The following is a 27713-nucleotide window of genomic DNA, read 5'->3' as shown; positions in this document are numbered from 1 at the left end:
ATTGTCCCTTGTGACTGCACTTTCTCACAGACTGTGCCACCACTGTTGTCTGAAATAAAACTTATCTGTGAGAAAACAATAATAATTGCAACAAGTATTACTTCACACATGAAACTCACCTGCTTGTATTTAATGTGTGCTACATGCACCCCAGTGTATTTGCATAAGGTAAACAATGATTCACTCATCTGCTCATGGGAAGTTTTCCTTTCTTTTTAATAAGGAAGAAATCTTTTAAACCTTTATTGCTCTCAAAGAGAAATACATGTACATGTACACATATAATAACAATGTGATGTGAGTCACAAAAATTGTGTTAAAATATGATAGCCAAATAACAAAACAAACATCAAACTGATGTTTAATCAATTATTTAGTTCAAGGAGTTACGAATTCCTATTAATTAAGGAAGGACCATGATGTGTTATAACACACAATACTTACACATAACCAACTATAAAAAAAGAGTGGTGTACTCTAACCCCTAAGGATACAATGTGATTCCCTCAGAGGTCCCTTAAGTAACCAAGTTCTGGTTGGGGGTTAAGAGTATGTTCTATGGAGAGGATACATGTAACACCAAGATAAAATTTGTTGATGGAAGACAGGAGTGCAGCAAAGCCCTAACAGCATTAGGAAATTTCTCTGGTTACATATATCCATTAACATGCCATTCTTGAAAATGATGTCTGTTCTGCGCATGAACATTTAAAGTTCTATGCTCTGTGGGAGGATGTATTCACAGTGAAAGGACAAGGGGGCTTTTTAACATGAAAAAAGTACAACAGAGGCAGTAGCAATGGGTAAGTTACTACTGCTATTAAAATTCTGTTTCTGAGGTTTTTTTAAGAAGCTGTTTCAAGGTTTATGTTTTTAGCAATGGTGACCATATTTGACAGACCATCGCCATTATTTATATAAATATGAAAGCTCTTTATAATACAAAGTTTTCTATCAAATTTAGTAAAATTATATTCAGTGTTTTAAATCTATCATCATCTGATAGTTTTTCTATTTTTAGTAACAGTAACTACTGGATGGCAGATCAGCATCATCTACAAAAATCTGAAACGCCTTCACACTAGAATGTTCTCTCTCTCTCTCTCAAGTTTGGTTTCAATCAGTCCAGTGATATTTAAGAAAAAATTTAAAATTGCAATTGTTGATGGACAACATGAGATGCGTAAGAAACTATAAACTCACCTGGTCTTACTGCCAAATAAAAAATATTTGTTTAAAAATGTGATACCAAGGTTTTTCACTCTGTCAAAATGGAGACAGTTGGCAATTGGATATATCTATTAAGGGTACATACAGATGCCCCTGCCAAGACAGTGTAACTGAAACAAATCTTTGTTAAAAACATTATATCAAAAGTCAAACATCTGGGCCACACATTTCTCAGATTTTTTTTTACAGAAATAAAAAAATCTATTTTTACCCCATTTTTTTAAAATATAAAGCCCCATGCTAAATATGTGTGTGTGTCTGTGTGTAATTTGGATTTTTAATGTAACTTTAACAATTTTTCAGTCATATCGCAGTGTGGCAGTTTATAGTGATGCCTAGCACTGGGGCATCATGTTGCAGACATGTAGCATGATGTCCCACCCAGTCACATTATCCTAACACCAGAACGACCAGTCCTAACACTAACCTCTTAATTCTGAGTGCCAAGCGAGGCAGGTGTTGGTACCATTTTTGTAAGTCTTTGGTATGACTCAACCGGAGATCGAACCCATGACCTCACGCATCTGAGACAGACACTCTAACCACTAGGCCACTGGAGCAGTCGAGAGAGAGAGATAGTTTATATGCTTACAAATTATATAGTTCAGTTTACTGACTCATCCTAAATATGTGTTCAACTCATGGAGTTCAACAAAAGTGACTAGGTGAAATGAAATTCATGATGCAAGGGTAAACTCCCCTTCTATGTCAAGAGACAAGATACAATCAAATTTTAAAAGAAATATGTGGAAATTTAGCTTTACCTATTTCATTTTAACAATAAAACTAATACTGAGTTTTGTTTTCAACCCATGAAATTGTTAAAAAGCTAATGTACTGTAAAATACTAACACAGATTATAACTGACAATCAGCTTTACACTTTATAGATAAGCCAGTTATAAAGATAAATTGTTAATAACCGAATGCTTGTTTATAAACCAATTAAGAAAGATTAGAATTATCTGCTTATTACCTAATTGTGATTGATGCTCTTCAGTTGTATAAATCTTCAACAGAACCTTTTTAAAATTAAATCCAGGTACTCATAACCTTGATGTGGCCTCACATCAATATTCTGCCAACGGACTATGAAGATTGACAAAAGAGTATTTAGAATGAAAGTACATTGTTCAGCTTATTTTCCATTAAAATATAAAAAGGACATGGCTTTCTCACTTTCTCCATTATTGTACTCTTACACACATATACATAGATGTTTCTCTGATAACTGTATTCTCTCTCTTTTGCTCAACTCACATAATCTCTTTCCCTATTCACACAAGATCACATCAACAAAATTCTGTCTGACCTTCTCTCTCAAATCATGTGAAAACAGTAAGTGTTTCAGTTTAAACAAAATTATGGCAGTTTTGGTCATAAAAATGTAATCTGGTATCAATGATGATCTCAATCAAACTGTATAGAAAGCCATTTCTCACATTGATGACATTTCAATGAACTGAAATGCCTAAAAACTGAGAATTAAATTGGTCCAAAAGGTTTTTGGTTTCGATGGATTTCAGTGTATCATGACCCAGAATTTATCAAAAGATTATGGGACAGTGCTTCCTTTCACCCAGCAGTGCTGCTCATCCAAGGCCAAATCTACTCTCCCCAACACACCCCAAAAGACCATAACCCTAGACATAAACAGGTGAAAATCAAAACACCCTTAAAGACACATACATGTAGTTAAATGTAACCACTGTTTGTGAAAGTCGATGATTTTAATGAAACAAATTATAGGAACTGAACAATTTAAGTTTTGCAACTGAGCCCAAAAATGTTCATTAACTAACATACTAGATAACAAACTCTTACCTTTCTCGACTCAAAGACCCAGTGACTTTTCCCATCTTCATCTACATAATTCCACCATCTAAGTCCAACCAAAAGTCGGCCTGAAGGTGAGAGTTACAGTTTATACAAATTAAAAAGTCTAATGAATTTCCTAAATACTGTTATTTTACATTATTTGATTCTGTTTTCTTATCTTTAAAAAAGCCAACAAATTATCATATTAAAAAATCCATGACTTTGATAAAATAAGAATGTGGTGATATAAATTACTGGGTTGTTAGAATGATTTCTCGAATAGCGAAGCAATTTTGGTGGCATAAGAACTTTAACTGTCAAGTGAGGAAATTAGTCATGGGGAAGCCATTATTAATATCATATGCAGTGCATGCACAGCCATTTAACAATGTCATCATCAGCAAGGTGCTGAGCCTGCAGTCTGCCAAGGAACTTTGTCAGTGGACAGTTGTTCACAATGTGTGACATGGTCTGAAGAGCTCCATAGCAAAAGGAAGAGGTATTGGCATTGCCCCATCGGACAAGGTTGACTGCACAACAACCCTGTCCTGTCTGAAAGTGGTTCAGTGTGGTCCACAGATGACATGGAAGGTTGAAGCCTGGAGGGCAGACAGATGGCTCAGCTACAAGGGGGAGGTTGAAGACCACTAGATGCTCCATGCCAAAATACCACATTTCGTGTATTTTTTCATACCCTTTAATTTTTTGTTACACAATCCAGTTATCAAAATAATAATTATTTAAATGTATCATAATTTTTCGTACGTATCCCTTTGTATTTTTTTAAAAATCTATTAAATTACTGGACATAAAATTTCTACTAAGAAAATTTACTTTTGCCAAAAAAATTGAAAATAGCATATTACCATTTTGTTTTTACAAAAATTAATAATTAACTGTTAGTGAGAAAATACAATGATTGATGCATAAGCATGGGTGCCTGCAGCATAGATCAAGGGGGTCACTTGACCCCCCCAATAAATCATACTGCAAAAATATATATATATATATATATATATATATATATATATATATATATATATATATATATATATATATATATATATATATATATATATATATATATATATATATATATTTAAATAAATTCTGACAAGTTTAATCATGCAAATGATGCTGAAAATATGTCACATGCTTAATAAATATTAGCTTTAGTTTCAGACTGCTTACTATACTAACTCTCCTGGCCGTGACTGACTGATCCCCCCCCCCCCAAATCCTGCAGGCACCCATGTGCATAAGCTCTCTTATAGTCATTACAATATCTACTGGTGTTTATTATTAACTAAACAAAGGACTTCACATACCATACCTTTAATTATTATCGTTAATTAGTTCTCCTTATTAAGTCCATCACCATAACAAAACACTGTATGCATTTTATAATGAGTTCAGAAGACCTTTGATGTTTTCTTATCCAACAAAAATTACATCTCAGTACATGCTAAAGTGAAGACCACAGACCACTGATAAACTAGTCTTATTGTTTTCATTATAAACATACAAACATAAAATATAAAAACCTAGTCATTTCCTATCATAAATACTGAAGTCACAGACTCCGTTAAATCAATTTGTATATATATATATATTTATATATATATATATATATATATATATATATATACTATCTTTAAAGTGCTTGTTCTGTTTTTATTTGGATATCATTAACATTTTACTGCAAATCTATTCTACAATATAACCCACTAGTATCTTTACTGGCGAGTTCGAATAGCAAGTAATGCATATGATCACTTGCCCTTATAACATCTGCTGTATATGGACAACGGCTTAAATAGCACATTGACAGATTTTCATTTCCCTAAAGAAAACCTAATTTCCTTACTAGCAGCCTTGCTGATTTGAACTCGTCTGTCAATTCTTGCACTCAATCTGGTTCGAAATGGAATAACCAAAGCGCTAAGCATGTTTCATTACCTTGTAAATAATACTACATAGCCACATGGTTGTTGTGACAATGTATACTGTAATTAAAACAAGAATGAATTGTTGATTTAGTGGTGTTTATTGATAATGGAATACAGTAAGGTCATAATACATAAAGATTATCACAATCATCGGGTAACAGTCTTTTTTCTCTTTGCAAAAGCTACAAATAAAAACCACCCTCAATAAATATGTTCTTGAACACTGACAAAATCTTGTTTCATCTCACTCTCTCGCTTTTACAAACATGCAAATGCTTGTGCGCATTAACTAAATCATGATTTCAAGTTCTTTATTTTTTTTTATTGCAATTTAATAATGGGATTATTGTTGCTGTAAAATTGCAAGCTGCACTTAATTTCTTGACAATGTGGTCTCATATCATTGCGTACAATTTACCAATAAATAATACCCATAACTAATACATGTTCAAACCATCTTAATCATTTTGCCAACATTACACAACATAACAGCTACATATGCTCTAAATGCAGACAAGCTTGCACACTGAGACATAATCCCCTCTCTCTCTTCCCCTCTCTCTCTCTCTCTCATTCACTAATGACAAAAAAATTCTTTGAGTACTTTTATTTTTATTGTAATTAGATTCTTGAGTTGAGAGCAGAATGAAACAGAAAATATACGTTTACTTTGTATGTTTGTACTGTTAGGTTGTCAAGTAGCATGTGTTCCATAGAACTTGTTCAGGTACAATCCCTTTACTTTTTGTACAGTCAGTACCACTATATGATAATTACTTATTTTACATATAATTTTTTATACACTGAAATTAATAATTATTTTTGTGTACAAAAAATAACATGAAAAATGGTAGCTGTCTTATCCTCTGGCAATGAACCTAACCAGAGTGGGAATCTCAAAGTCAAGCGGACTGCTGGATGTGAGGTGATATCCATGTACAGTGGAAGTTTCTCACTGGCATAGACTTTAGCCAAAACTTCTGTGGTTGTTTCCTGGTGACACAGATGTGGAGGAAGAATGTTGCTGAGTAATGGCAGCCATGGTAAAGGAGTAAGATACAGTGTTCCAGAGGTTATACACATTGTTGTGTTGAGCTGGATATCATTTAACTTGGTGTGGGATGATGAAGCCTAGACATGAGTGCAATACATGGCTGTCGAATAACATAAGGCCAGTGCTGATATCTTGAGTGTCTGAGCAGGAGCGCTCCAGGTTGGGTCAGCCAGTTTGCAGAGTAGGTTGTTTCCAGTGCTAAGTTTTTGAGGGAAGCAATAACATATAGTTTGATAATTTGCAAAACATTTTCCAGCACTGATGGTCAACACTGTTCAGACATCCTAAGTAAAGAAGCGAACAGAGTTCAAGAGATTTGTTTCCCCAAAGGATGCAGTATTATGTGTGATGAATGCTTCTGAACAGTAATGGTGAAAGCAGGCTTTGTGAAATTTTCTATAATTAATTTAATCTGAGCATCCACTAAATCTAATAGATTATGTATACTTTTTTAAAAAAACACCAAAATAAGATTTTCATTCAATACATGACACAGCGTCTTATGTAAAAGTCTGTCAATAAAAGACCATAAAGAACAAAACGAGTAAATTTCTGGAATGACTGTTTTCATGAAACTATGCCCAGTGCAACCTATCTAAAAAAGAGAGTGTGTGTGTGATTTGGATTTTTTATGTAGCTTTAACAATTCTTCAGTTCTATCACTAAGATCTATGAAGTGTGGCAGTTAATGTCAAGCACTGGGGAATCATGCCACAGACATGAGCACGATGTCCCAACCAGTCACATTATCCTGACACCAAGCCTACCAGTCCTAACACTAACCTCTTAATGCTGAGCACCTAGCAAGGTGTTAGTACCATTTTTTATAAGTCTTTGGTATGACTTGACCAAGGATTGAACCCATGACCTCCTGCATCAAGGGCAGACACTCTAACCACTAGGCAACTGGAGTGGTCCTCAGAGATAAAACAGATTCCTTTAAAGAAAATTCAAGATTTTAGAGCTGTATTTTAATCCCTGATGCAATCTGAATGTTCAATGAAAATAGTTCATTGTTCCCAACCAAGCAGTAAGTATTTTTTTAAAAAACTTGCTTACGTACAGAGAGTCCAATAATACAAACATATTTACCTGAGAAATGCTGACTGTCCAGAAGTCAAACACAATAGATACATTTTGACTATCACGAATTTTAAACACATTTGCTTGATACTATTTGACTGTCCAGAAATTCCAACACATTTACCAGATACAAACTGTCTAGATCTCCATACACTCATCTGATCCAATCTGACTGTCCAGAAATCCATACACTTACCTGATACATTTTTGACTCTCTAGAAATCCATACCAACTTATCCAATACATTTTTAACTGTCCAGAAATTAAAACATTTATCTAATACATTTTGATTGTTCAGATATTCATGCACATACCTGATACATTTTGTACTGTCCTGAAATTCCAACACACTTATCTGACATATTTTCGTCTCTCCTGAAATCCATAGACACTTACTTGATACATTTTGTACTGTCCTGAAATTCCAACACACTTATCCGACATATTTTTGTCTCTCCTGAAATCCATAGACACTTACCTGATACATTTTTGACTGTCCAGGAATCCATACACACTTACCTAATACATTTTTGACTGTCCAGGAATCCATACACACTTACCTGATACATTTTTGACTGTCCAGGAATCAAATACACACTCACCTGATATATTTTTGACTGTCCAGGAATCAATACACACTTAAATGATACATTTTTGACTGTCCAGGAATCAATACTCACTTACCTGATACATTTTTGACCTTCCAGAAATCCATACACACTTACCTGATACATTTTTGACTGTTCAGAAATTCATACTCTCCTACCCAATACATTTTTGATGGTCCAGAAATCCATTCACACTTACCTGATACATTTTTGACTGTCCAGAAATCCATACACAGTAGAATAATGATTACAACAAAGTTTGTAATGAAGCTTGAACTGAACCAGCCACAGAAGAAAAACGCCACCAATGCACCAGTTCTGAAGACCGTATGGAAAAACACTGCTACAGGGTGTCTGAAAAATTTAATAAATATTTTGAGTTTGACAGCTATGTACAAGATACTATTAGTAAGATGGCAACTCATTTACATATGCGCTTTGATCCATATATTTTCATCATCACTCATACACAAGGGGATAGATCATTTGGTAGGGCAGCTGACACGCAGGCAATGGGTTGCAGGTATTCACAAAAGAAGTTTCAGGTGGTACTGAAATCAGTTCCGTCCATGCATTGCACTATGTTTACAGAGAGCAACAAAAAAAGAACATTTAAGATATCTCATTAAACATGGTTCATACTTTAGAATCATGGTCAAACAATGACTTTTGTTCTTCGCTTCGATTTTAATATATTTCATGTTTTTGTTTGTCCAGCCATAAATCTACACTTCCATTTCTAGGGCAACTCTCCAAAGCCACTGAATATATTTCTGAAATGTTTGTACTTTTGTTCACCAAAAACATTATATTTTGCATAATTTATTCAAACCTTACCAAGCAATTTGTCAAGTTTTATAGTCATGAATTCTGAAAATAATTACATCTCCACTGAATCTGTCCCAATTGTTATTAAAATTCTGTAACAATGACACAGCAACTTTAGAACTTAAACTTTAAGTTAGAAATCTAACTTGAAATGATATGTTGATGTTAAATCTACAAGTAGCTGAATTTACCAAATTTAAATTTTCAGTGAATATCTTAATCTTAACAAACAATGTAAATGCATGCCCAGTTGCATAAACTAAATATATTTGTAATGATTATCTAGCTAATTCATTTAACAGATGGGGTCCTCATGAAAGCTTAGTTTATTGGGAACTAACACGAAGTTGAAATACACAAATATTTTGAGGGAAACAAATCTGTGCCCTTTTCTGTATAAGACCAGTCAACATCTGTACAATGAACATGTCATTTCAGACTGACCATGTAATTGGGACACCAGGTGGGAAATATGAGGACGAGGATTACTTTCAAAAAAGAAAGTAAAAGTCCCTCAGAAGGGCTGATGCTGCACTAACCTAAAAAGAATTTCCAGGAGTTCAAGTTAAGACCAGTTTTTTTCTCTTAAATGCTGACTGTTGAAACCATTTATGCTATTCTTCAGTATCAACAAGATTTTTAGACTGACTGCTGGATGTCAGATTTGCACCACTGACATAGGACCAAATAGACATCCCAAGTCTTTTGGTGGAAACATAATGCTGATACGACCAATCATCTTGGAGATACAAGTGATAGCAAGATTTCATGATAGCCATTGTAGTGGCCATATTAGAAGTCCAATTGGCACTATTTTCACTTACAACCAACTTGACATCATAAGACATTTTTCAGTCTTAAAAAAAACATACTGCTGAGTAGTTATAAGATTTTCATGATGGGCACTGTGGCAACCATACTGAATATCAGATTGGCACTGTTTTCATTTAGGACCAAGCAGAAATCTTGAGTGAAAACTTCATGCTGATATTTTTACCATCCATTCAGGAGGAGCAGTGATAACAAGATTTTCAAAATGGCTACTGTGGTGGCCATATTGGGCATCAGATTGTCATCCTTTTCATTTAGAAGCAACTAGACATAATAGAAAGTGTTATGGTGAAAACCCCATTTCAAGCTGATGATCAGTTTAGGAGGAATGGGTTGTAGAGTTTTGTACTTTGCACAGGGTTTTATTTTTAAATAAAAAGAATTTCCCACGTTTTCCTCACTGGTTATCTTGGCTATTTAAAAAGAATTTTTACAGATTAGGGATTGTTGAAAAAACTTGTAATTCCCTTTATTCTGATGTAGATTGATGGATGTAATTTAGGTAACACAGAATTCAGCATGGTCTTACTTCAGATGTGCACGAATATAAAATAATGCTATCTCCGCTTAGGCATTTTCATTTTCTGGACTTAAAGGTAAAATATAAAAAGAATGAGAAGATTACTTATTTTGATTTTATATATTTTTTAATTCATTCATTGTATTTTCAGAAGGTGGCAAAATTTGTTTTCCCTATTTAAATAACTGCTCAATTTAGTGTACTTGTTTAGGCTAATTTTTGAAGGACATGAGAGCAGCCATTTTGGTCAGCGGTGTGTTTAGATCATCTACAAATTATATAAGTACAATATGAAAAGAACTTTCTGCCACAGTAGATGAAAATAGTATTACGGTATGCCAATATTTTCTCCAATGTGCATGTTGCAAATGCAAACAACTTCACCTACACCTGTCACTCCCTCAGAAATATGTAATATCTGTAGCATGCCACCACAGAGATAACATGATTTTCAAGATGGCCATTGTGGCCATATTGGATATCCAAGGAAGTGATTTTCATTCCAAACAGGTGTTTTGTAGATTTAATTTGCATTCTTTGTTAGGTTATTTTACTTATTATATGCTGTGGGTTATGTAAAACTGTATCTTGTAGCTGACCTTGTCCAAAATCAGGTTCATTATCTACCTGATCAGAATTACATGTATTGATTTTTTAAATTCTGTAAACAATGCATAGCTAATATTTTCTCTACTACTGTGGGTTTAACATTAGGATCAGTACTATCTTTATTATAATTTTAGAAACAGACCTTGTCTAATTATAGCTTGGATTGTGCTGGAAATGAACTTTTGCCCTACATCCTGGTTTCATTTGTTTCTTAGTCTTTTATATGATCTTATTTATTTAGAAATTATTCATTCATGTTACAATATCTTGAGGCAGAATCATGTCTTGTGTTTGATTTGGGATGAAATTATTTAATTCAAATAATTTTTCTCTGGAAATACAATGCGCTCTATGATATTCATGGAAAGAGACATTATCTCTTCATTATAGTGAATTCAAATAAGGAAACCTTGGATTATATTACTGGGATTCAACAAAAGAATGTTGGCACATCTCATTAAAATTCATGTCCTTGGTAAATTAGTACATTACAGACTACATGCAACTACAGGCACATCAACACTCTCAGCATTGCAAATTATTTGAAATATCACTCAAGTTTATTTAGAACTTTATTCATTAGGACTTGTGTTAGTAATTCTAGATAAATTGGGATTTAATTTGCATTACCATAAGTTCTCTATATATTTTGACTTTGTATTCGAGGGAAATAAATTATTTTTTACTTCTACATAGCTTGTGGCTTTTTGCTCTTTTCTAATACTTATTTTAAGATCACAGAGTGGTAATACCAGCTAGACCATGGGGTGAATGTGTGAGTATTTTCAGAAAACGGTGATTGCAACCTATGTCAAGTAGAGGGGTATATAATTTTGTGCTCCTAAAAATTACTCATTCTTACCTAAATATCTAAAGCAGAATAAATCTTATTGTTGTGTTTTTCATTTGTGTGGATTAAATTATTCAAATTATTATTTAATGGAATTACAAAGTGCTCAACAATATTCTTAGACTGGAACATTAATTTGGAATTATAGTGAAATCAGACAAGGACATTTTTGGATTATATAACAGTGATACATCAAAAGATTGTTGGCACATCATCACTATCCTTGCCACTCACACATTAGCATATTCAAGAATACAGGCACATCAACACATTCAATATAGGAATTTATTTGGAATACCAAAGGAAAATCAGTTAGAATTTCAAACATTTGGACTTGTGATTGAACTTTCAGGACTATTTAGGATTTAATTCACAATACTGAAAGTTCTTTTTAAATTCTGACATTGAATTCTTGGGAAATAAATTATTTGTTGAATTTTACAAAGCTTGTTTGTTTTCACTCTTTTATTCTCCTTAGTTTAATACCATAAAGTGTTCAAACTATATATATATATATATATATATATATACACACACACACACACACATACCTACATACATAGGTGGCACTCTACGGTTTCGTATTTTGCATAGCGTTAGAAATTTAAAGAAAAAGAATTTCCCTGGCTTTCCTCACTGGTTATACTGGCTATTTTTTTTATATATAAAAAACATGTATATCTTATGTATAGTTCAAAGAAAGTTTAATTCCCTTTATTTTGGTGTATGATTGATGGGTGTAATATGGGTTATAGAGTATACAGCTTGGCCTTACTCCAGATGTGCACCTTTCAAAAAAGTGCTAGCTCCACTTGGTCATTTTCACTTCCTGAACTTCGGAGGTAAATTGTATAAAAAAGAGCCAATAACTTTTTTTTACATTTTATACATTTGGTAATTCATTCATTGCACTTTCAAAAGCTAGTATTGTCTAGTCTGGCAAAATTTATTTTCCCTATTGTAATAGCTGCTATGGATAGTCTACTTTAAAAAAATTTGGCTGATTTTTTTTAGCACAAGGGAGCAGTCGTTTTAGTTAGCAGTGTGCTTAGATCATGTACAATTTCCAAAAGTACAATGTCCAAAGAAATATCATCCACACTACATTAATGTATCATAGAGGAATGTCAACACTCTCTCCACTCTGCATGTTTTAAATGCAAACAACTTCACCTTACATGTCACTCTCTCAAAAGTACATACTAACTGGTGAGCGCACCCATACATACATAGATACATACCTACATACATACCTTCCTACCTACACATATACAGCCACAAACTGTGGTGCTCAAATAAAGTACTGGAGGAAACTAAAACCAAGCAACAAATGTCAGCAACAAGCTCGAAACTACAACCAGTCTGAAAATATGGTCGCTCCTTGGTTTGATGAAGACAGAACAAGTTATTAACAAAGAATGGTAAGAAGGCAGTATTTTGTAGAATAAAGACGAAGTAACTGACTTTATAAGACGATATAATAATGACATATTTTAAACTCGTTCAAATGCAGTTAGTCGGTTTTGGACCGTGAGTCATCAACATCGCGTCGAAGTTCGAGAACTACTCATTACTTAGTCCAGTTGTGCATTAGTCTTCGTATTCCAAACTTTTCAGTATTTATGTTTTTATGTTTATATTTTTATTTTCAGGGGTAGCGCGATAGTACAAGTTTGTTTCAAACGTTATACATTGATATAACCGTGTTAGAATCAACGGAGCTTGCCTTCGATCACATGCGTATTTTCACACGAGTCGGACGTTTTATCAATAAAGTGCGATGAAATCTGTAACAATAGGAAATCACCTTATCGGTGCTATAAATTAACAGTACCGATAAGGCGATTTCGTATTGTCAGAGATTTCATCGTACTTTAATGATAAAACGTCTGACTCCTGTGGTATTTTATGAAGGTGACTAGTCCTACATGTAAGACAAAGCACATGTTGATTTTGTTTAGGTGCTATAAATATCAGCACCAGGTCTTACATGTTGGACTAGAAGGTGACGAACCTCGACCAGTGTATACCTTGTCAGTAGCCCTACAAGTAAGACCTTGACGCTGATATTTATGTTTTGGGCGTCACAGCACTAAAACAAAACCATCATGTACTATGTCTTACATTGTAGGACTAACCTTGCCAGTATCCACTTAAGTAGCACACGTTCTAGTCGTGTATATCGAATTACACCTTACGAGACAAAGTTAGTGTATGATTTTAACTTGGTTTTGTGATGATGTACCATCCTGTGTTTGTACCGTTCAGCGATAAAAAAAAAAATGAGAAAAACATCCCAGATATAAGAAATTGCACAAAACTAATTTTTTAAAATATTCTTCAGTTAATAATTTCAAACCTAACCATTGCCAGCGGCACCATAACACTGTCAACTGATTTGCTTTTGAAACCAAACTGAAGTTCTCCGTGTAAACCAGGCATGTCCAGCCTGTGGGCAGTCTACACTAACCACCCGATTCCACCTAACTTCACCCAAAGCCCTGATAACAGTAAAGTAATATTATGGTACTCATCGATAACTCTTTTACAGAATCTATTTATTGTATTTAAATATTATGCAGAGAAATTGTGATTTGCATGAGAAATTAACACAAGTCTTGGGACAGTTTATATACCTTACCGTTTTAAAATGTTTTTCAAAGATATTTAATTGTTCTATATTATAATCATTAAAAAATATATTTGAAAAAAAACAATTCTAAAGACAAATTGCTCATACTATCAGTTTTTTTCTTCTTCTGATTTTGGCTAGAAAGAATAGATAATAGTCTTGTGTAAATTAAAAGAAGAGATTTTATCCTACCATCTACTGCATTTTATCTACCCTTCTGATATTTTCATGTAATATATGATAACTAAATAACATACACTATGTATATGAAACTTATAAAAGGCATATTTTGGTAGATTTAGGTGTTAGTGTAACCACTGTTCACCACATGTGGCCCAGTCCTTTACATTTTGACCAAAATCTACATTTTGACCAAGTAGGCAGTACTTTAGAAAATATGCATTTTAATTAATGCTTATTCCTTTTTTCTCTATTTCTACCACAATATGCGACAGTCTTATTTAAGACTATTATTACAGACTTGTAATAAGAATGTTATTAGTGTCCTATAATAATTGTGATGATTTTTGTATTTAATTTTTCAACTGTTCTTGCTCATGTACTCGTGACCTTAAGCATTATATTCATTTTGGCCCCCATCCCAAAAAGGGATGGAGGCCCCAGATATAAACAGCCAGCCAGCCTCCTTACAGCCATTTTCAGGTTTGTAGAACAGTCTGTTGCAGTAAAAATTGTCATCTTTATCCAATATTTGCATTGTCTGGTTTTAATATTTTAAAAACAAATTGAATGAAATCAAAAGGAGGAACTCTTGAATAAATGTGTTCTGAAGATGTAAACTCAAAATTTACTGAATTAATGTAAATTATCAAAGATGGTGGTCATCATCACATTAAAGAAACCTCCATTTGATTTGATATGCCACCAAGCTGCCAGTGTTTGGGACCCCCTGGTAACAACCAGGTTAGAAATAATAGATTGATGAATAGTGAAAAAGTATTGTGAATTTTGTATATCCTTGTTGCCTTTCATTTTAGTATCGATGGGGGGAGTACAAACATACTGGAGGGTGTGCGAACACGTTTGAACCAGTAACTCGAAAGAACATTGTTGCTAGATGTACCACCTGAGAAATCTTCAGATTTACAAAATAAAATGAGGCTTTTTTAACAAATTTGAAACCTATATTAGAACTATTTTCTATTTTACCCTTACCATTATCTTTTTTTAAAAATACCTTTTAAAGAATTTCAACATACATTGTTTTATGCAGTTATTACATTTACATTTATTTGGAAGGGGCTATGATCCTTTAGTTTTATGTAGTTATTACTTTTACATTTATCTGGATGGGGCTATGATCCTTTAGTTTTATGCGGTTATTACTTTTACATTTATTTGGAAGGGGCTATAATCCTTTAGTTTCATGCAGTTATTACTTTTACATTTATTTGGACGGGGCTATGATCCTTTAGTTTTATGCAGTTATTACTTTTACATTTATTTGGAAGGGGCTATGATCCTTTAGTTTTATACAGTTATTACTTTTACATTTATTTGGAAGGGGATATGATCCTTTAGTTTTATGCAGTTATTACTTTTACATTTTTATAAAATTTAATCTATACCGTGTGGTCAGAATTTACTAACTTGCAGTGTTGTCCCTGGTGTGTTTTAGAAGAGTGTCTCTCCCTGCCCTCTCTAAGCATTGTAAACCCACCCCCCATACACAAGCAGATGTCCAAGGTAACTGGTTAGTTTTGTATCTGTTAGCATTGGTCAGAATCTTGAGAAAAATTCAAACATGAATGGAGGTAAAATACTTAACAGTATTCAGAATAAGTAAAAGTTATGACTTTATGATGAATGTACTTAAAGATGAAGCTGTGAGAAATATGACATATTCTTCTGTATTTTGTTTGATAAAAATAGCCAGTGAGAAATTTCTATATTAGAATAATGTAACATTGTAATTAATTGTTTTGTCATTGATAAGTTTTTCAGTAATTTTGATTTGAGGTACTTGTATTATCAAATATTCATGCAACCACTGGCCAAGTTAGGAAGAAAAAGTAGTGTCCCATGTCAAATTGTTGGTGGCCCCTTTTGAAAAATCTTCAATGGCCAGTAGCCCATATAGTTAAAATCCTCAATTGAAATGTGCTTGTGACTGTAGTTCAGATAATCAAAAAGCTGCCAGCCAAAAGGCCAATTTACAAATTCCTGTGCTTAAGCCTTGCTTAAATGTGTTATGAAATGTCCATACTAAAAACTCCCCTAGGAATATTTGATCATATGCTGAAGATGCAATCAATTTTGTATGCTTGAGAGCACTGATACTTTGGGATGGGAGAGTCCAAAATGAAGTTGCCTCCCCTGTGCATTCACTGAACATGAACTTGCTTGAAATCGAGTTCAGGCGTCACAAATAAAGACATTTAAAACAAATTCCAATAGTACTGTCTCCTAGACTGTCATTTTCATTTTTTTTTTAAATGCATGAAATTTGCATCTGAAAATGTGATTATAAAAGGTCAACCCAATCTTGACATTCAGGAATGCCAAAATATCCAAAGGAAATCAAATAAAGAAAAATTCTGATGACAAAAATATTTCAAGTAATTATTAATAATTATATGGGGAATAGAGTAATGGGTGCAAGAGCCACAACATTAAGTTCCATTGAGCATTGATTTTCTGATATACCCAAAGATCAAACCTGTTTTTATTTCAGAAGAAACATTTGCCAGTTCCTAAGAAAATTCTAACAGCAACCTAGAGAAGCAGAGAAAGAACACCATTAGATTCTTGAAGCTGACATCTTTCAGGTTGATTTCATAACCACATGACACAAACTTTGTAGTCACATCTGGTATTTTCAAGGTGAGGTCATAACAGTTGTAGTGTGAAGTTTATTTCTCTTTAGTGTTGTCTCTAGCCTTATTTAGGAGGGTGCAGCAGGGTGCCTTACCCATCTTGAGGGTCTTCTCAGATTTAATACACAACATAAGGTGATATTTAATATGTGTCATTTCAGCATCATTATTTAATCTTACACTTGCAGTCTGTAAAAATGCCTCCTCTTGTAAAATAGAGTGCCTTCACACAAGACCTGACTAGAATTAAATTGTCCTGACAGGCACCCTGTATGTTGTACCCTGGCCTAATTAATGGTTTATGGACAACACTAATCTTCCATAGCTTGTATCTATATACTACATCCCATTACTCTGGCATATGGGCATATTTAAAAACCACTGTAATCATGTATCACATCTGAATTACCCATATGTAAATATTTACTCACAAAGTTTACATAGGCATCAAGTTTAACAGTTAGAAGAAATAGTCTGTTCATAATTTTTTTTAAATTTTTGATTTTCCCCTTATATGTACATATATATTTAAGTAATCAAATTCTCCATTCATGACACATCCAGAACCAGTCCATTTTTTGTACTGCTGTTGATTACTGTATTGCTGTTGTAATAGGATGTTTTCTTTACAGTGACTCTCATCATAGGTCAGAGAGAAATAGCCAGCACTTTTGAGAACCCATTGATTGGAAATGGCAATCATTTGAGACTGAAATCTCATGCATTTATTACTGATACAGTAAGATAAATATGAAAAAGTATTCATTCTGAGACTCTTTGTCTATGTTTTCTAAGTAGTTTATGTTTGCTTTTGTGGGGTAAGAATCTTTCAGCACATCAGAGTCTGTTTAATGTGGCCAGGTTTGGTTGAAGAAGAATTCAGGGGAAAACCCTGGGAAGAACCACCAACTCACAGGGAACTACTGGCAAGCTTTCTCATATACTGAACTTGTACCCATGTTGGCCAAGCAAAGACTTGAACCTAAGCAGACAGGAGTGAGTTGTCAGTGACCTGTAAAGGTGGGCACCTTAGATCACCTGGCCCATCTGGGGCCTCTTTTCTAAGTAGCAAGGTGGTAATAAGATATACTGGCATATTTAGAAGCACTCATAAATGCATGTAATGCAGTTCAACCTCCCTTTAACAGTCAACAGCCACCTCTCAAATCAAGCCAGTGTCTGATTTTTCAAACTTAATAATTTTTTAATATATATTTTATATCCTGTAGTCATTTGCAGTGATGCCTTGCATAGCCTCTTTCAGTGTTCTTGTTCCTGTTATCATTTTCAGTGTTATTATTATTATTATTATTAATTATTATTATTATTATTATTATTATTATTAAATTTTAGTCTGAACTTCTGAATGGGACCTTGTTTTTTTGAAAGTTTGAAACTGAGATGAGATGGATGCCACTTCGACCCCATTCCTTAATGATATTGGTAATATACCATCGGTAGCTGATGATGAAGATACATCAACATCTCTTGAAATTGGTGACATACCATCAGTGGCTGCTGAAGTTATCCTGTCTCATTTATCCTGGAGTGAAAAGCTTATTGTGGTACTTGCTATCCCTCAATGGAGACCTCATCTGCAGTCTTCCGTGGCCTGGCCTTTAGTAAGCTACAGCGGTGAGTCTTCAGAAAATTTGTATTTTGCAAAGGAGAAGCGGACAAAACTTCTTGTATGCTTGAAACAATATGGAAAGTATATTAAACAGTTTGATGTATCCTTTGGATTTAAGATTGGTAGACTTGGAATTCAGATTCTGCATGCTGTTGCAGAAAATTGTTCTTCACTACAGAGATTCAAAATTTCTCAAGAAGCCCTTTACCAAGCTTTTGGAGATGCTATTTGGAAACGCAGTGTAGTTCAAGCTGTATGTGCCATTCTGACAAACTGCAGTAATCTGAACGATGTATGGATTGGTTCACCATTAATCGATTGGTCGGATAGCATTGAAAATAACATTGTGATGGGAATTTTGAACTCCGGTGTGGCCCAGAAGATAACAGGTTTAGAGCTCACAACAAATTCCCTCCTAGAACATGAAAACCATCTTAATCTCCTAACCGAGTTCTCTCATCTGAGGTTCCTTGTAATTAGAAGAGAAAAAGTAAATAACGCCATTCTTCTTGCACTGGTTCGCCAGTCTCTCCACGAGGTGACTCTATATCAGGATGAAGAACTTCCATTAGCTGAAGCGAAGGAACTTGGTGTTGAGTTCTGGAAACAAGTCTTGATAATATGTCCACAATTTAAAGTTAACCTTGTTCTTAAGTACATAATAGTTATCAAAGACACTTTCCCACCAAACATGCCCCTAAAATGCCTTGTGTTGGACGATTTGGCAAATATTGTCACAAAAGGCGTTATGGATCACCTGACTGAAAATTTTAACCATGTTCTAGAGTCCTTTACCTACACAAACTCGTTTCTTGAAAATTTTGAAAGTGGTGATAAACGGCTTCCATATGCATTAGTGGACATGGTCAAGAAGTGTAAGAACCTTCATACTGTCCAATATGGGTTTCCATTATCAAGTACCTCGGTACTCCTGATGGCTCATACCAGAAAGCTATCCACTCTAGTCATCCCTTCTGTAGAAGTGTCTTACGAATTTGACTGGCCCATTGACAAAGAATGGAGCCCTGACTTTGTTCACTGGTTAAAAGACAATGGGAGTGATGAAGCAACATTAGAACAAGCAGTATCACAGCTTCTGGGATTTGAATGGGAGCTTATCTATGAAACTCTAAGCCTGGATAAAGATATTGGTTACCTATGATATCTTGACATTTTACAACATCAGGACTTTCTTCACACATCTGCACCATGTGCCAAGTTATCAAAGTCCATTTCCAAAGCTTGAGTGTTTTATTTAATTGTTAGATGCTGGGTCTATAAGTGAAAATTTGAAGGCAAAAATCCCCCGTGCCATTTTAAACAAGTGGAGACTTTTTATTGGAGGGATTGAGTGAGGAACAATAAAGCTTGAAAATATGATGTTACAGTACCATTTTCTTACATTCTGTTCAGTTTGCAATCATGCATTACTAACACAGACCCTAAAGATGCGCAATAACATCTTGCTATATTTTCAGATTTTCACAGCAGTGGAGATTAGAACTCTTAATTTATTTGGTTGTAGAATAGAAAATGCACCCCAATTTTGTTTTCACTTGAATGTTTTTGAATTAAAGAGCAAGGTCTAGAAAATTGAGCACTGAAATCTGATAACACTCGTGTATATTAGACGTCTTTCATCAATTATGATTTACATTTAATAGTAAGGAATCCATTTTAACATGCCACTGGGACTATTCTAATCTGAACAGGGAGGAAATACCACCACCCTCAGAGTAAAAAAAAAGGGAGAATTTTTCTAAATATGCAGGAGATTTAATGAAGTCATCAAGATATGGCTTGCAAAAATATTGCATGCATTTAGTTGATATTTGGGTGCTATGTTTAGATGACCATTATGATTTCACTCTAGTCACACATTGTGGAATAGATCCAGTCCAATTACAAAGAGCATAATAGATGGCCCTTGAGGCAAAGAATGTTGGCACAAGTTTTAGCCCATAACTAATTTTGAAAATTGAATAAAAAATAAAAGTTTATATGGAATTCCTTCTTTTTCCTTCAGTTTAAGTTTTACTGTCCTTTCAGGTGTTACACTTGAATGTTGACTCAAAGGTTTCAAGTTACTAACACTCAAATCCCACGCCTGGCATCTCCCTACAGTTTGTATTTGTAGATTCATCACATGCATATACAACAGATTGGTTTTTAATCTACCTCCACTAAAAGTGCATATACAATGTTCTGTTTAAATATTCCACCCACTTTACAATATGAATATGTGCCTACATTTGACTTGGGCATGTGTAGTTAAAGAAAATACAATTTACATCCTCTAACTGCCCCATATTACACCCAAGATGTGCAACAATAGATGCAATAAAAATCAAAACTTGTAGGCACCATGCAGTTTTGGTCCTTTGCAATCCTGCACAATGCATACATATACCAATGAAGGACATCAGCACATGTTGTGTTTAGTTCCCAGAGTCTGAGTGATATTTCTGTTTTTGTCTTTAGTGTATCATACCAACAGAAACTGTAAAGCACAAGAACTTGAGCTGAGATCTTTAAAAGAGACACTCTCTTCACTTATTGTCAACATGTGTGTCTACTTTGGCTGAACATGATAATAAACATTTGTTTTTAGTTTTACCAGTCATAGACCAGAAGAAATTATAAGATAGCATGTTGTCCATCCATCCATTAGCATGATTACTATAAACACTCCTCTTAAACTACCTGAAAGACTGCCATGAAACGTTACCCACACATTCATCCCATGTCATAGTTGGTCCTCAGTGAAAATGGTGCTGCTCAGAGATCTGCTTCTGCAGCCATATTGTGAATCTTGTTATCGCTACTTTTAAATGGATGGTCATAACAGCATGGGTATTTTTAACCAAAAGAATGAGCATGCTGTCTGGGTGTCCAAAATGAAAACGGTGCCAATTTGAGTCCTGACATCCAATGTGACCACCAATGCAGCCATCTTGAAAATATAGTTATTGTTAGTCCTCCTGATCAGAAACTCGTATCAGCATGTTGTGTCTACCAGAAGACTCCTTATGATGTATATAGTTGGTCCTGAATGAAATGGTGCCACCCTGACATCCAGTATGGCCACCACGACAGCTATGTTGAAAATATTGTTAATACTACTCCACCTGAATTGATAGTACAATCAACAAGGGGGGGGGGGTCATTAAAAGACTTATTACCATGTCTTTTTGGTCATCAATGAAAACGGTGCTGATCTGACATCCAATACAGCAACCATCTTTAACATCATTTTATTGCTGCTCCTCCTGACTGCAAAGAGATATCAGCATGTGATTTTCACCTGAAGGCTTTTTGTGGTATTTAGTTTGTTGTAAATATAAATTGTTCCAATCTACTTTCCAATATGGGCATTGCAGTTGCCATCTTGGCCATTTTATCACTACACCTCCTAGGAAATTTTTTTGGTCAGTAGAGCATTAGTCAACTTCAAAAGACTTTTCCTGAACTCACTTTTATTAGATCATTGCATGTTTAGTGAATATTTAAATGAATGGAAACGAGAACACTGATTTCTGTCATTCTGGGAATTGGACATATAGCAATGAGACAAGTGACGTTTGTGTTGCAAACATGAACTGACTTGTATATTTTTCAGTTTATCATTTTTTATTTATGTATTGTATGCAATGCTGTGATGACACTAAATGACTTGCAATTTGTTTCACTAGTTTTGAAATTGCTGGGATGAGAAGAACAATGTTTGATCAACAAACTGGCACGGTTGATTGACAGAGCATGCCAATAAGAAACTTCAGCAGTGATGGAAAATTTAGGTACAGTGGCCTACATACTTAGTATTGTAATTGAAATGTTCAAGCCAGTATTGCAACAGGTACGTAAGACTGTTGAATGCTAATCATGCACCATATCAACAGTGAAAAATAAAACTCATTATTTCTTATCAAGCTGCCAAATACATTTGTTTCAAATCTTGCAAAAGTGTCATTCAGGGGACATAACCCTGCTAAATGCAAGTTTCCACGAATATCAAGCTGCATACCCAATCTGGTTGAATTCCAATCAAAGTTAATTGAGTTGCACTGTATTGTGCATATGTTTGACAAACAAAATTGTTTAGTGTCATTTTGCTTTCCAGACATTTGTGCTATGTATTTGGTTTAGCATATGGTAAAAAGTTCTTGATTGACATTTGTGACTCTGTCATTTAGCTATTACATCCAAATGCAGACTTTTCGTTCTGTCCGAGAATTTTTCTAATCAGCACTTCTGTTTCACAATTCAGAATCAAATTTCTTCATCAGCTAAGCATAACACTCAGTTAATATAACTGAACAATTGCCAGGTGTATGCACCTGTATAGAAGTGCTTGCCAGTAATAGGATACCATAGTCTTGGTTACAAAGATGTTAGTTACAATATGTTTATTGTGAAAGTTTTGATGTCATTTCATTAGTAAAAACTTGATCATTTGGCTGAACTGGTAAACTGTTTGAAATACCAATAAGTGAAATTGGTAGAAGTGCTGGACTATTATTTCATGAAAGGCAGTTGAACCAAACAAGACAATAATGCAGGAATGGAGCGAGCACACCATCGAAATGAATTTCTTTAGCTCCACCAAGTAATCACACTGAATACTGATTATCAACCTACGCCATGGTCCGGTCAAAAGCAAGCTGTTTACTGGTTAATATGTTAGGATTTAATGGCACATCAACACAATTAAATGAATAGTGATTTATATGCTTCCAATTAAAGGTACAAGTTCAAAATATAAACAATTGCAAATAGAGATTAAGGAAGATAAACCTATCAACAAGAAAAGTAAACTGTTAAGTACCACAAGATAAAAGTTAAAATTTAAAAGGTATGTAAAATAAAAGATATAGGTGTGTGTGTGTGATTATAATTTTTAACATAGCTTTAACAATTTTTCAGTCATATGGCTACAATGTCTGCAGTGTGGCAGTTTTATAGTGATGTCTAGCACTGTGGCATCATGCCACAGACATGTAGCATGATGTCCCACCCAATCACATTATCCTGACACCAGGCCAACCAGTCCTAACACTAACCTCTTAATGTTGAGTGCCTACCGAGGCAGCTGTTAGTACCATTTTTGTAAGTTTTTGGTATGACTTGGCTGGGGATCAAACCCACGATCTCCCGCTTCTGATAGTCTGCATCTAGTTGGGACTCAGTTAAAATGGTACCACATGGACGTTCAATATGGTATCCACAGTGGCCATCTTGAAAAATTTGTTATAGCTACTGCTCCTAAAATGATCATATCTTTGGATTTACATTCCTAGACTTACTGTGATGTCTTCTTGGATCTATATGAAAATGTCACTACTTGCACATCCCATATGTCCACCACATCAGCCATATTGAGAATCTTGTTTTCCTCTTGAACAGATCATGATGGTCTTCTTTTTGACTAAAAGACTTTTAAATTACCTAGTTAGTCCTAAATGGAAATGGTTATCTATTTATCACTTCTTCACTTGAATATCAGCATGGGGTTTTTCAATGTCAAACTTCCTATTGTGTCTAGTCTAGTTGGTCCTAAATGAAAAGTGTTACCATTTTCAATAGCCATCTTGAAAATCATATTATCACTACTTCCCCAAGATGGATAATAGTATCAACATTTTACATTCACTAAAGGACTTCTTGTTTCTAGCTGGTAATAAACAGAAAGCATATGAATGTGATATCCAATATGGCAACTCTCTTGAAAATTTTGTTATTTAACATATTAATACTCCAAAACAGGAAGCCATGTCAGTATGGGGTTTAATTCACCAAGACTTCTTGTGATGTCAAGCTGGTCCTGAATTAAAATGGTGCTAATCTGACATTCAAAATCATCACCATGGAGGAGTAGCAGCATCAACAAGAATTTCCAGATGGCCATTATGGCAACCATCTTGCACATCAGATCGGCACCATTTCAATTAAAACTAACATGACATCAAACGAAGTCTTCTAGTGAAACCCCATGTTGATACAACCATCCATTCACAGGGAAGTAGTGATAAAAAGATTTTCATGATGGCCTATAGAATGACCAAGCAGCAGCATTTTCATTTGGGACCAACTAAACTATTTTGTGTGTGTGAAGTTTCATGGTAATTCTCCAAGCACTTGTGATGGAGTAGCAATAACAAACTTGTGCAAATGGAAATAACACACAACACACACAACAGAAAAAAGACCATACTATATGCAATTCTAGTCTATGACCAGCAGAGCTAAACAAATTTACCACATGAAGATGTTGTGTGAAGTTGTCAATGAAATCAGTCCCATGGGTATCTGATGGACTGTTTCCTTAGAAACTTATCATTTACAGTATATATGGTTACATCAAATTTAAGGGCATACTTATGGAAGTAAAACCGTACATTTATGACCAAATGATGCATCAAATACATGTACCACTGACCAGTACAGTTGTCATGCTGAACATTTCAGCAGAGGTTTTATTTGAGGGGTTGGGGTTGATAGATATCTCACATAGAGGAGAAAGGAGGGGACTGCTTAATTTTTGGCAATACTCTTGCTTATTTTCAATTTCCACAATAACTAATTTGCAATCTGATTGTCAGTATAAAACACGAGATTACCATTTTTTAAAAAAATAAGAAATAAGGAAACCACAAATGCAATAATGCTGTAACTTCTAAGAAATGGTAATGGTTTCACCTGTATAGTATGTATTGGAAGAAGGAAACATTTACTGTGTCTGGTTATTCAGCCAATTATACACTGACGATGAGACACAACAGGCTGGATTTTGTAGATCATTAGACTATGCAACTTGTGTCATGCTAACAGCTTACTTGCAACTTGCATTTAAAGTGACACAATATAGTGCTTCATGCATTTACATCCAGGACCCAGCATCGCCCAGAATATTTGGAGGAAATAAAATCATGTGATGAATTCATGCAGGCCAGAAGAAAAGCAGATGACTTCTCAAATGAGAGGGAGATAATCAACTGATGTTTTGAAGACAACTGCCATTTATGCATGACACTGTGTTAGGTGCAAAATAACCAAAACCGAATTATATCCAGGTCAACTGTATGACAGTATCTCTCAAATAAAAATCATTATTTGAAAACAATTTACTTGAGTGTAATTGATCTTTTTGCCAGCATGTGTTAAAAAAGTATTATTACTATTTACCCGCAGATATCAATGCTCCTTTGTATTAATTATAACTACAGATGCCAAGTACATAGAAGCCCCGGTGGTGAATAAACACAACTGGCAGTGAGCAGTAAACTCCTTCTTTGAACCTACTGACAGGATGTCAAAGACAAATGTTACTTTTATAACAAAGCTGGCCAACATTGGAAGCTGACTTTGGATACTCTGAAGACATTTTTTTTAAAAATATCAATACAAAGGTTATTTTATTGCAACTCAGAAGCTGACTTTGGATTCTTTCATGTGTGAAGACTTTTTTTTTGGTGGATTATACAAAGATGTCAGAGATATGTGGAAACAAACTTTGGTTCCTTTTCACTGGTATTCACTGTAATTTTGAAAACAAATTGAAACAATGGAACAATTTTTAAAATGACACAATATAGTGCTTCATGCACGTACATTGACAACACAGCGTTGCCCAGATTTGGAGAAAATAAAATCATGTGATGAATTCATGAAGGCCAGAAGAGAAGCAGATGATTTCAACGACAATATGATCATATTTCTACATTTAATTTTCGAATAATTTAAAAGGTGTCCCACAACTTACGACTATACGACTAAAAAAAATGACTTGTCCTAGAACATACAGTACACAAAAAAATGCTTTTAAAATTATTTATGGTGTCCCAACAAATACAGTGTCCCAACATATATGGTATCTACTGTTCTATATGAACTATCAGTTCAAGCAGCTTCAGCACTCTTTTGAATCTCATTACAATCTTCGCAAATTTGCTGTCCCCAAAATACTTATCCAAATGACATATTTTCTAAGTCTTAATGTGTGTTGATTTCGAAGTTACATGCACTACTTATTTTGCTATACTAGGAAACTAACACAATAATGAAAGCTAAATTTGTTTATTTGATGTACTGTTATAATGACCACATGTACAACACTGGGTCTTTCTGCCACTGATGGTAAATATTAACATATTTTTTCACCACTCAGCAGCTAGTCGAAGTCTTTGTACTTGCCACCAGCTATTGCATCATGTTCTTGTGATGTACTCTTATGACAACATATACATCTAGGGGCCTTTCAGCCACCGAATTCTGTCATTGTAAATAGTACAGCTAAAATGATCAATTGATCAACACATTTTCCCACTCAGTAGGTGGTTCAAGTAGGACTGGCAAGCCAATGATTTTGCCATCCAGCTATTGCATGCATATGGAAGACTCCTGGGTAATTGATTTTCTGCAAAAAATCAAACAAATTTGCATCCAAATACGCGGACATCAGTTTATACAATAAACAGCCTATGATACATTATCAATACAATTATCAACTTGAAAGTCTTTTCAGCTTGAGAAGGACTGTCAGTCAAAGTTGGAGCCCTTTTATGTGCATTGACATACTGGTTGTATTTCCAGCATGCAGATTACAGACATAGATTCAGTATCTATTTACATGCCATTCTCAGCAATGACAAGAAAACAAAAATACTTTCAACCAGACTATCTGCTAGTTGTCAGTGACTTTAATTAAATATGTATGGCTACATCAAGCTGTTCCCTCTTGGCCTCCATGTTTTGCACTGCATGAATGCTTTAAAAACATCTCATTATCAATTTTGTGTCTGCACTTTAGCTTGGAAGATGTGATGGTGATACATGTATCTTCAAAACTGATAAAATAACTTGAGTTCCTTGAGCAGAAAAAATCTCATACATAACAAATCCTAGTGTGGGAGCCGGGATGAATGCCAACAAAATCTGTTAAATTGTACTTCCTGCAGATGCAAAATTGTCGCAGAGGCAACAGCTAATCTTAGTGAAAAAGGAAGACTTCTGACAGCACACACTCCCCTTCTATAAAAATGATCAAATTTACACAAGGTGATGAAGACATCTAGTTTGAAATCTGTCCACTCACTATATTCTTATTTATACTAATCATTATATATATATATTGTAAGCACATTCAGTCACTTATTGCATATACTATCAACATAAAAAGAGACATTCCAAACATGCACCCCGTGTATGATTTACGTACTTTACTAATCATTTAATAATC

General features: G+C 34.5%; 2 protein-coding genes across 2 annotated transcripts in view; one reads left to right on the top strand and one right to left on the bottom strand.

Moving 5' to 3' along the window:
• The window catches only part of LOC149803142 (Golgi apparatus membrane protein TVP23 homolog B-like), a 42210-nt gene that overhangs the window by 12332 nt on the left and 2165 nt on the right, over positions 1–27713 (bottom strand). Inside the window, exons 2-3 of the mRNA XM_089952763.1 lie at positions 7941–8095; positions 3054–3133 (exon numbers count right to left, since the gene is read on the bottom strand). Coding sequence (XP_089808889.1) covers positions 3054–3133; positions 7941–8095 — 235 coding nt within the window. The remainder of the gene's footprint in view (positions 1–3053; positions 3134–7940; positions 8096–27713) is intronic.
• LOC149803143 (uncharacterized) lies at positions 12669–20478 on the top strand. The gene is made up of 3 exons (XM_089952761.1): positions 12669–12800; positions 16707–16855; positions 18202–20478. Exon 3 carries the CDS (start codon positions 18255–18257, stop codon positions 19638–19640), a length of 1386 nt encoding a protein of 461 aa, XP_089808887.1. The 5' UTR covers positions 12669–12800; positions 16707–16855; positions 18202–18254; the 3' UTR covers positions 19641–20478.

This window comes from Sinohyriopsis cumingii, chromosome 3 (assembly GCF_028554795.1).
Source record: "Sinohyriopsis cumingii isolate HCF-2022 chromosome 3, ASM2855479v2, whole genome shotgun sequence".
Taxonomy (NCBI): domain Eukaryota; kingdom Metazoa; phylum Mollusca; class Bivalvia; order Unionida; family Unionidae; genus Sinohyriopsis; species Sinohyriopsis cumingii.
This window is presented reverse-complemented; position numbering and strand designations above follow the sequence as displayed.

Excerpts from the sequence above, each read along its gene's own strand:
- LOC149803143 (XM_089952761.1), top strand. The coding sequence starts at position 18,255 with ATGGATGCCACTTCGACCCCATTCCTTAATGATATTGGTAATATACCA.